This window comes from Clupea harengus, chromosome 8, assembly GCF_900700415.2.
Source record: "Clupea harengus chromosome 8, Ch_v2.0.2, whole genome shotgun sequence".
Taxonomy (NCBI): domain Eukaryota; kingdom Metazoa; phylum Chordata; class Actinopteri; order Clupeiformes; family Clupeidae; genus Clupea; species Clupea harengus.
Window position 1 is genome coordinate 3621827 of NC_045159.1, and position 11057 is coordinate 3632883.

The window sequence follows — 11057 nt, forward strand, 5'->3', positions numbered from 1 at the left end:
ACTGAAGGAGCACCCACTGGAAGTTCAGCATTTGTGTTATTTGTCAGCCACAATTCAAATCAGATAGAGTGACATGCCAAACCGAAAAGTGTTAAGTCGTCTCCAACTTTGGACTCCAAATCTGTCACATACCACTTGCATACAAAGACAATGTAATAGATGAACACACTAAATGTAATTAGTGAACACACAAAATGTAATAGATTGAACACACTAAATGTCAAGGCCCTTCTTAGGTTAGCAATGCTGACACTTAGATTGAAATACACAGGGAGTGCCCCCAGGTGGTGCATGTGCACTGTCCTCTCATTCCCCCCCAAATGCAAATTCATTTTTAATGGAATCAGGTCATTTGCAGTTCACCACTATAGAGATTGACATTTCCCTGAGGCACTCCACCACTAGTAGTTTTCTACTACTGACAGTCGGCTTGAATCAATCAGATTTGTTTACGTTCAGAGAATGGACACTAAACACCATCACGACTGATGTTTGCCTTGCTGTAGCTGCCCATGCAAGCCAGTGACGGAAGAGGGAACATCCATCCACAATCAAAACACTGATGTGTGGGAAAAGGCAGAATGTGTGAAGACAGGAAGTAGAGCTCTCTTGCTGCTCTGCACAAAGATGAGTTTACAGCACCAGACGAAATCTGGGCTTTTGGAGGTATTCCTTGCGCATTCCCTTGGGCTAAGAAATATGTTGACAGTCAAAGCCAAACTTGAGCACAGCCGGGGAGACAAAAAAATGGAAACTCAAACTCTTGCCTTTCACAGTATTTTAGTCCCCTTTCCAACACCAAACACACACACACACACACACAATGTCACACTCTCAGGCCAAGGGGGCTCAAGGGGAGGGAACAGGATCTGAGTTATCAAGTTCACGGTCACCTTCACGCCAGCTGTGCTGAAGGCTTGTCGGTTCACTAGACTCTCTCCCATACGAGGCTGGAGCCTGATGGTATCACAACTGAAGTAAATGAGGTGTTAGGTTTGGTCGGGGAAGGTTGGTGAAACGGCTGAGTGGTTCTCGTGTTGTGCTTTCAGGCCATTATCTCGTCTCACAACTTATTTTCCTTGCCCTTTCTTTCTCCCTCTGGACAACTCATTGGAATGTTCTATTCAGGAATACAATTATTTTCAGATTGCAAAAAAAAAAAACGCCTGTCCAGATAAGCAGTGAGAGAACTTGCACAGGCCGACGAGGAAGGTTGATAAAGTGGGCAGCAGGAAGGGTAGTCTACACAGGAGAATAGTTTTCCTCTAGGACTTGACGTTGGTCCAAATCATCATTTTCTATCATTATTCTTATGTTGTGTATATTCTTTATTTGTTCTTTGTTTTGTTAGGGTTAGGGGTTATTCTTAGGGTTTGTTTTGGTAAAGGGTTCACATTTTTACCTCAGAGTTAACATGCTTTTGGAAGAGGCCACAAACCATTTAGGAAAGAGCCAAAGTCTGTATAGGCTTACAATGTCTATGGAAGAACTAGTGGCCTGGCTTAATTACTTGATTTCTGTGGCCACTAGAGATTTTCAACATACCATAATCCTCCCCCCATAAACTTCCCATTGAAGCGATAAGGAGAATGCTCAGAGAAGAGAAGATTCCTACACATACAATAAATAACAGCATGGTGTCCTTACTACAAACGATGCCTATGAAGAACAGGTTTAATCTGGAAAAAAGGACATTCTCATCTGTCACAGCAAATAAACACTGTTTGAAGTCCACATAGTGTGGTGAATTTCAAATGGGATTTTCCTGATGTGACTTTCAAAGGAGCTGGTTTCAAAAACAAACACTAAGTTTTTCATCCTGATCCATGTACACTGATCTTCCTTTATTTGCGATGCTAATCCACCTTGGCAAAAGGAACCAACTGACCTTCGAAACAACAATCCCTGTTTTTGAAAGGCGTCCAGAGACAACAGTGCGAACACGTTCTTAACTTCATTATTAATAATAAAAGTCCTGGCTCAACAGTGGCATTGCCAGTATATTATCTACCAGCTGTATAAATAATAAACATTGAACCATCTGCATGGTAAGTGCATTTCAAACAAAAACTATGTGCGTATATTGTTTGCTCAGAGCATAAAAACTAATGCACCAGGCTTAAGAAAATAAGAGAACTCCACAATGCACTCATAAAATATTCACATTGTACACTAAAGCAAAATTAAATCACCAAACAGCAATTCTGAGGTTTATTATAAACACATTAAACTGGACTTTATTGTTGACCACCATATCAAGCTCCACATCACATCACAAGCATGGCCACTCTCAGACGCGTCTGGGGAAACGGGACTCTCCTGTAAGTATGACGACGCAAGGCAAAAACTCTCACTTCACAGTCCATTATGTCCTGAGAAAAAGCCCATCACAGAACATAAAGTAAAAACGTTAGAAAATGTCCACACATTTGATGATGTCTTGCACACTCGCAACAATTAGCTGATCTCATGGCTTTCGAAAAAAAAAAATCCCTTTTTCTGAACATCTTTGAAGAACAACGACAAAATCCAAAGAAACAGTGGTGATCAGCTCTATTGAACATTGACCTAACCACACCTCAAAGCAGTCTTTGAGTGAAATCATGAATATGGCTGATGGCCCTTTGTTCCCACCCCAGAACGACCAGATTCACGAGGAGAGCCAGACATGCCCTTTGTTCGTTCCAGACCTGGCGTGGCACAGTGGTCGCCGTTACCGATATGGAGGCTCTGGCTGGTGGGGGTGGGGGCTGGGCCTGTAGAGCTGCTGCAGCCGAACGGGCCGGTTTGGTGCCGGCCAGCCGGGGATCTGTCCTATTACCCTCAAGCCCACAGCCTTCCCGGGGCAGGGGTGTGGAGCAGTGGGCCCCGAGGCCTGGGCCTGTCCCGGCCGCGAGTCCACAGGAGGTAGGCTGATGGCATGGGTGGGGCCCGACGAGCCCGGGTGGGGGAAGTGTGGCACGAGGAGGCCGTAGCGCAGCTGGAAGATTCGGGGCGGGCCCTGGGCAGTTACGCCGTTGGGCTGCGGCTCCTGATGCTTCCCTTTCTTCGGCTCCTCGTCCGCCTGCTTGGGCTTCTGTTCGGGTCGGTTGAACTCCTGGATTTTCTCGGCCTGCGCTCGCCGGATGTGGTAAACCTTCCTGGAGCTTTGGAAAGACTCTAAGAATCCCTCAAGAGGCACTCTGCCCTCCATAAACCTCTCCAGCAAATCCTGCAGAGAAAACAAGGGGTGTTAGAGGCAAAGATACTCCCATCTACTCAAATCTGATACATATGTTTGAACATGTGTGAGGCATTTGACACAGATGCGAACACGACCACATAAACAATGCAAACAAACAACCCCAGAGGAACTGTTTGAACCACAGCCTTTTGATGCTTTATAGATGTGAATCTGAAAGCTCTGCATGGAAACACGGCGGCTGAGCAAACAGGTAGCGGGTCTCTTATCTGCATAGAGCACAGCGCGGCTAAGTAGCTAAATAGCACATGATCCTAATGAGAGTACATGTGTAAGTAGTCAGAGGGGAGCAGGTGGCAGACCCTGTCTCTCCCAGTATGGGGCGCTGAATTATTGATGACGTCTCGTCTGCACAAGACCCTGTTCCTCTGGACCCCACCCTGAAAACAACAATGCAAGCTCTTACCAGGGCACGGCTAATGGAAGGAGCGCAGCAAGCAAGTCAAGCGCACGTGGCCTACCTGCACTTAAGGGACGAATACCATATGTAAGAGCTGAATCCAGGGCCGAAATGTGATCTTATTCAGGCTACCAGCTGTTTCGCTTTATACTATCATTTAGGTTGGGTTTTTTTTTCCGCTCTGGAAGTTTACACAGGGGGTTAAAAATGAATGGCTGGGAGCTGAGAGCTTCAGGGAAGGGCTGCAGCTTATCGTTCCTCCAGGGAAACGGTGGGATTAATTCACCCGATAAACAAATGGGTCACAAGGCCATCAATTTTCTTGGGTGGCTCTGCTCTCCAGCTCCCCTTGAAAGCCAGCACTCAGCACAGTGTAGTTATGAATGGGTCGCACCATCCATCAACCCCCATAGCAGCCTAATGACTTCTAGTCGCGGAGCCATTGATTGGCGCCGGGAGAGGTGGAGACGTGGTACTTATTTATGGGCCTGAGGGCGGATGGCCTTGGGTGGCTCCAATGGCAAGGAGGCGGGGGGAAAGAGGGGGTGAGTGGGGGGGCAGGGGCTTCTGGGAACACAAGTCATCTTCTTAATAAGAGTGTGCTGTACAGAGCGGCGTTCCGCTTGGTGTTCAACACACTCTGACTTTAAAAGGATTAGCTTATTAAGGTTAACAAGATGTTCTAATGTCCGCTTGACTGATGCGATACATTCCTAAGAATTCACACAATGATGTTCTTTCACACTGTTAGAATGGTGTTTTAAAAATGTTACTACAGTCCTGCTACACACCATATATATTTGCTCCACCTACAGCCACAATTCCAATGGAAGTTGTCCAGAAAAAGAACCATTTAAGGTTACATTAAATGTAATGCTCTCTCAAATTGAGACAGTGTACATAGAAACACTCACTTCTGTTTCAAGTGTATAGAGTGCTGTGATAAAGCAGTGTATAGATAGATAGTGCAGTATTTATTGCAGTGTATAGATAGATAGTGCAGTATTTTTTTGCAGTGTATAGACAATGCAGAGCAGCTAGCAGTGTGGCTGTATCTCAGTGCAGAGGGGGTGCATCTGCATCAGTGGAGACTGTGCTGTGGAAATTAAAAGTAGGTGAATGTACGGACCATCTCCACAGCATCAGATAATATCGCAGCACCAGACCTCAGGCCTCACTGCTCATTGTTATGCACAGGCTGCAAATTGATTTAATCAACGATTCAATGACAGCCCAGTCCTGGTGAAAAATGCAGTGGCTTGCGCCCTCCGTGGTCTTTGTCGTCGATAAGACTTTAACACGTATGCATAATAAAGGAACCAGACTGACTTAAAAAAAAAAAAAAAAAGAAGAAAAAAAAACCCAGACACACACGGCTGTGCAGAATGGAACAAGCGCAGGGAGGCAAATGCCTTTTTCATGCGCTTTCAGATTCAATTTCCCCTTTAAGCAGTTACCAGTGCGTGATGGGTACTGCAAGATACATGGGCTTGAATGCCACAGTGTGATATTCTCATGCTACTCCAGCAGCATAATGTCTCAAACATTTACTAGAAAGCGCCAAAGGAGAAAAAAAAAAAAAGAGAGCCTGAAGAGTTGGTTTTTATGTAGTCTAGACAACTACAGAAAAAATGGTGATTGGTGGCGAGAGCTGAAAAGCCACAACAAACATTACATCTACAACAAAAACTACATCTACAACAACACTACATCTACAACAAACAACGTCACTGGATTACCTCCGATTCTTCCTCAGCACGTCCAACTTCCTCTAGCAGAAGATTCTGAGCCGTCATGGGACTATGCTTCTCTGTGTGGGCCTCTGTGCAAAAAAACAAACAAACAAACAAAAAAAGCAATCACATTAGTAACACCAATCTGTCAGGAATGTTGAATGTGAATCAGACCAAAATCTCTTCATTGCTCTGCTTTAGGGAGACATGACTGAGATTTTGGAATGCAACTTGCATCAGAGAAGAGACTTCTATTTTACACTAAAAGGCAGAGAGCCTGGACATACTGGGGGTAAGAACAGCCTTGTGTCCCTAGCGTATGTCTGCTGGGCTTTGTGTCAACTACAGGGCAAAAGCCACAGAGGGAGATGTTTGCAGTGTCATTGGGCGTCCCTGGGGCACGGGAGGAAGCGATCACATTCTGTTAGCTCAACCCAGCTGACGGAGGTGGTGGTGGTGGGAGGCTTCATCCCCCTGGAGGGGTGTTGTGTGGTCACCACGGCAACGAGTCATTATGCTAATGCACTCTTGGGCTTCCCACTGCAGGGCACTGAGCAGGCTAGCAGAAACGCATCTAATGACCTTACAGGGCAGAGAAAGGTCATGATAGTGAAATGATGTGTTCTACTCTGTTTGAAAAAAAAAAAAAAAAAAAAAACCTGAGAATGGTGGAAAGGCAGGGATGGTGTTGTTTACCATTCTATATTGACTCAATATTAATTACTGCTCGAGAATGCTAAAGCCAATTTGCTCCACATTTTATTAGTACTGGTCCATTTGTGGAATTCAAACATTTGTATAGAAACTGTGTCTACTAATCGGTCATGTCATTTAGCTGGACCTGATCCAGTGCACTCTTCGCATTCTTGGCAGCGGGGCCACAAATAACGATTACAACAAGCCCCTATTCACACCGCCCCTTCACAGTGCTGCTGCCTGAACATCAATAATCTAAACCCACTTAAGGTCTGCCTCTGCCAACTGCTTTTCTATGCGCGTGTTCTTCCAAATCTTTGACAGTGTCAAACTTGCATGGGAAAGCATGGGGACCGTGCCACGTGCATGAACCCCTCCACCCAGATGTTGGTGTCCTAATGGAAGGCGACAGACAGCCAAACAAGCACTTTGTGAGCAGCTGTGGGTGACCTATATTTCAGAGAGAAATAATTCAGTCTGCCTAAAGACAAAAGCCTGGTGACTAGAAGCCTCCTGGGCGATCTGTGTTGGGTGAGTAGTTCAACCTGGGTGCTTTCATGGAGAGGGGGTTTCTACAACGCAGGGGGTGAAAGGGATGCTGTCCCAGCAGCACTGTCACACACACAAAAAAAAAAAAACATGAAGGGCCCATTTCGCTTAACTGACTAGACATGTGAAAACAAAAGGCCAGCAAGCCAAAACAACCAGAATATCTTCCCTTTGTCCGATGCCCCGCCTTCCGGAGATTTTTATCCTGTTTGTGGTTGTATCTTTCTCTGTCAAAACTCAAAGACTAACTGATAATAACTTACACTGACTAACTGATAATAACCTACACTGACAAACCAAGACTCCCACCAGTAGACATACGAAAAAAATAACTTTAAAGATTTAAAGGGTCCAAATAGTAATATACTGATCTTCAACTAAGTTATCAAAGCTCTTAAACACTAGGGCTAGAAAGGGGTGTAAGCTCATAACACAAACTACAATCCAAACGTGCCCTTAAAATCTAAGGCATACAGAATCGGGGCCCTTTTTTTTAAATGGAGGTGGAGGTGCTGTTAGTAATATTTTCATTCAAGCATTCTGATCCTTTCACCATGTAACAAAAACAGCATTACAAATAAAGAGAGGCCTGGGAAACAGGGCATGCAGTTAAATATTACACTCACGGCCCATTATTCTGTATGAGCATATTCATGTCAAATGAACAATCAATCAACAACAGTTAAAACATATAATCATAATCAATAAGTCATGAACAACTACAATTATCTCAACAGTTCTTCGGAAAGAATTATGGAATACAATTCTGAATACAGTTGCTGCCTTCTGTGCACAGGGATGCCGGATGTCATTTGCATGGTCTTGTCTATCTCTGGAACATTATTTCTGTTATTTACGTCTTTCCTCCTTTACCTAGGGTCTAGCTCATGAACTGTGGCCATTTTATTTTTGATCTCTCTGCATTGAGAACAAATAGCAAGCAGGAGTGTTGTTTATCAGTGAGATGGCCTGATTGGGCTCACATGTGCATGAAATGCCTCACAGACCATGTGCACCACACTGCCAGCTCACTTCGGAGTCTTTTTCCATGGCACACAAAACACAGCCACGTGTGCTGACCTGTTTTTGCACTGCAAGAGTTTGCCTAAGGACTTAACCTGCTTTCAAAAATTAGCCTCCAAAATTACAGGTATGGCTTAGAATTGCCATAATGCAAGTTCAAGGCTGAGGATTGACAAAGGATGCTTTGTGTAACGTATTCACCGCGTTATTGTGTTGAATCCTCGCACAGTAGATATCACCTGCCCGGGAGTCATTTCACTGAAGGCTTTATGGCACTTGAAAAGCCCAGACTCTTCAAAGAACCTTGTGTTTGGCACCACAGTAAATCTGGCAGGTTTTATTTGTGTTGACTGGGTTCGAAAACTGGCTGCGACTACAAAACTACAACTAATATAAAATACAAAACATCATACAAAAACACCTCAACCCACACCAGTCTACCACATCATATGAACACTCCCTGTCTCGCACTTCCTGTCAAAACAGCGGGTGCTCTCTGGTGGTCTCAAAAGATAAATACCACCAACTGTTTTCCCGTCATCGGTCCACACTGAATTCAAATGGCAAAACTGAACTTGATTAACTTTGTGCGGCACACAAAAGGTTCTCTGGACTCGTTGTCAGTCAATGCTTTTCACGCTCACTGCTTTCTCATATGAGCACAGTGTGTCAACGTCTGCTGAGCAACCTCTGACAGATCCTGTCTGAACATCCTCATGAAGTCCTCAGTGCAATTACACAGGAGAGACCACACACACAACCCCGCGCTATAGGACATACATGATGTATGTGTTCTAGTTTCCAAGGATCCTCAACGTAAAGGCATGGCTGACGTCATAGGCCTCGGGATACACAAACGCCTTCATTGCTGTCTTCACTACACAAGGGGGCTACTGTACGAACACGTCAGCCTGAATAATGTCTCTTGATGGCTCGCCTAATAAACTTCTTCTTTTGTGCTGCCACTGGGCTCTGTGGAATGAAGTCATCGACAAACATCTCTGTGTTTGAGGAGCGTTGTTCATGGACATGATGAGATCATCTCTGGCTCATGCACTTATGTAGCATACCGTACGTTCCGTAGCACACAACACTATACATTGCATACGTGCATAAAATTGCATAATTTCACGTTTCACTTGATATACACATTATCGCAATGTCTTCCCTAGAATAGCTGCGAAGTCGAATTCTCAGGGGGATAGATTACAAAAGCCTGTAAAAGGGCCTCACTCTCCGACTGCGTTGCTAAGCCTGATTCAATAGCCCTAATCCAACTCTGGAGCATTCCCCTGCACCAACCTTAAACAGCGAAGGGGCAACTCTTTGCTAATTACACATTCTCCCACGCAGCACAAACCAACACAGTCTCACTAAAATATGTGGCCTCTGTGCTGACCCAACAGGGAGCCGGCAAACAACCATCTCAGCTGTGTGATTAAGTGGAGGAGCTCTCCGATGGAGGTGCCCTTTTCACGGTCACACTGTTGATGGCCTCCCCCCCCAAGGGGCCCCCTCCCTCCCTCGCTCAGCAGCCTATAGGTACACATTGAGCTGGAAGGGCCAGTTTTAGCGTGTCAGTGGGAAGTGTAACGCCTTCGCCAGGGCAGTGAAAGATCAGCCAGTGTAGCGAATGCTCACCCCAGGTTTCTGTGTGGCATCTGCAGGCCACGGTCTAATGGACTTGATATAATTGCCCAGCGCTTCAGGCCATTCTTCTGACAAAACTGGGCTATGGCAAGTCCACACACATATGCGATTCTGTGTCCCACTTCAGCAGGCTAAGCACACTGAGAGGCCAGGAATGTGACTCCACATGATGGGGATAAAGGTGCAGCAAAAAAAAAAAAAAAACTTTGCAAAATCGTTTTTCCCCACACATGCTGTGAGTCCAGTTATAGTGCAGAGACAAAACACTCCAACAGCTACTCTATACATAGAGCCAGTCAAAACAATGCAGACTATTATGACTACAGATCAAACAGAGCAACAATAAACTCTGAGAACATCCTAACAGGCCAGGGCTGGGCTTCACCTTGGGACCAGTGAGACCTGTTTTCTGGCTGAAGTCCACACTCAAAAAGTACTCTGTGTGAACTTGGTTACGCAATAGCACGGTACACAGAGGCAGGATTCTCCCCCACTTTCTACTCTTGCAGCCAGAGGAATTGTGCCGCATTACTTCCCTCTCTCGCGCTCTTTTCTCTCCCCCCCCCCCCCCTCCCCTCTCCCCTCGTGGAAATGAGAATCAGATGTTTGGAGGAGGAAGGATCTCCCACCCATCCTGCCTGACGCTGCAGCTGGAGGGCTGGTACATGTGAGTGTGGTGACAGGAAGGTGAACATTCCACCCTCCCTCCGTCATAGGGACAGCTGCACGGGGGCTCAGTGAAACAGCGTTTCTGAGCGGAGAGGGGGGACAGGGGGGGGGGGACGAGGATCACCCACGCCGCTTATGTGATGGAGACTTCCGCCACAGAGACTGCGCTTTCGTCAGAGCGTGTAAGCAGACCAGCAGATATCCTTCATCTGTATATTTCTGTTTTGAGGCAGACGAATAGGAAACCCACCCACCACCCAAAGCCCAGCCCTCCCCCTGCCGGTCCCTTTGCCCCTGACAACGGGTCAATTTCCTGCTGGCTTTTGAGTCATCCCAACTTTTCCCATAACCATGTGCGCCTTCACATGCGGCCCTAGTCAAAAGGCCGGGAGAGGGGGGTGGGCCTGCTTCAGAGACTTTTGACAATCATGTGAATCTTGCCCTTTTCTTTCAACACAGTGGAGGTGGAGCGAGAAGACAAAGGGTCTTTCAAATGGATCTGCAACACCAGTCAGGCTGTACAATGGCGAGGGCAGGCGAAAAGGGGAGGAAAAAGATCAATAAAGGATTCATATGCATTGGGTTCGTCTGAACGTAGGAATGCTACAGGGAAGGGGGCTATGAGTGGGGGGTGGCCTATACTGCGGTTCTTCGTCTCCTCCCCCTCCATGAATTAACAAAGCTGCGAGACGAGGAGTTCATCTGAGACCTTGTGCACAACGACCTCCACTTGAAACCTTCGATGCTCGTAGCAATAAGCCGCAGGCACGAAGACTCTCAGCTAACCTGAAGGCGAGGGGTGGGGAGGAGAGAGAGACGCACTAGACTTAAGGACTGCTCCAGGCGGGCCAAGCAGGACTAGTACAAACACAGCTCTTTCATTCTCAGAGAAACAACGGTGCCAGGCAGTGATGTTAGGATTCACAGTTAGCCCCAATTACAAAAGCCTGCATGGTTTGTGTCCCTCGTCTTCACTTTCGCATATTCTGTGGTCCTTCCTCACTTGCGCATGGTTGGGCTTTCACCAATTTAATTAATGCAGAGGGGTGGGGAAGTATTGTTTGATAGAATTAATAAATAAACCATTCTCAAGAAA

At 46.1% G+C, this 11057-nt stretch overlaps 1 protein-coding gene across 1 annotated transcript; it reads right to left on the bottom strand.

Annotated features, from left to right (window-relative positions):
* Nucleotides 1–2210: 2210 nt before the first annotated feature.
* Nucleotides 2211–5914, bottom strand: vps37d (VPS37D subunit of ESCRT-I). Its single transcript, XM_031571531.2, has 2 exons — nucleotides 5381–5914; nucleotides 2211–3211 (listed from the first exon to the last, which is right to left on the bottom strand). Exons 1-2 carry the CDS (start codon nucleotides 5435–5437, stop codon nucleotides 2714–2716), a joined length of 555 nt encoding a protein of 184 aa, XP_031427391.1. The 5' UTR covers nucleotides 5438–5914; the 3' UTR covers nucleotides 2211–2713.
* Between the last annotated feature and the right edge of the window lie 5143 nt (nucleotides 5915–11057).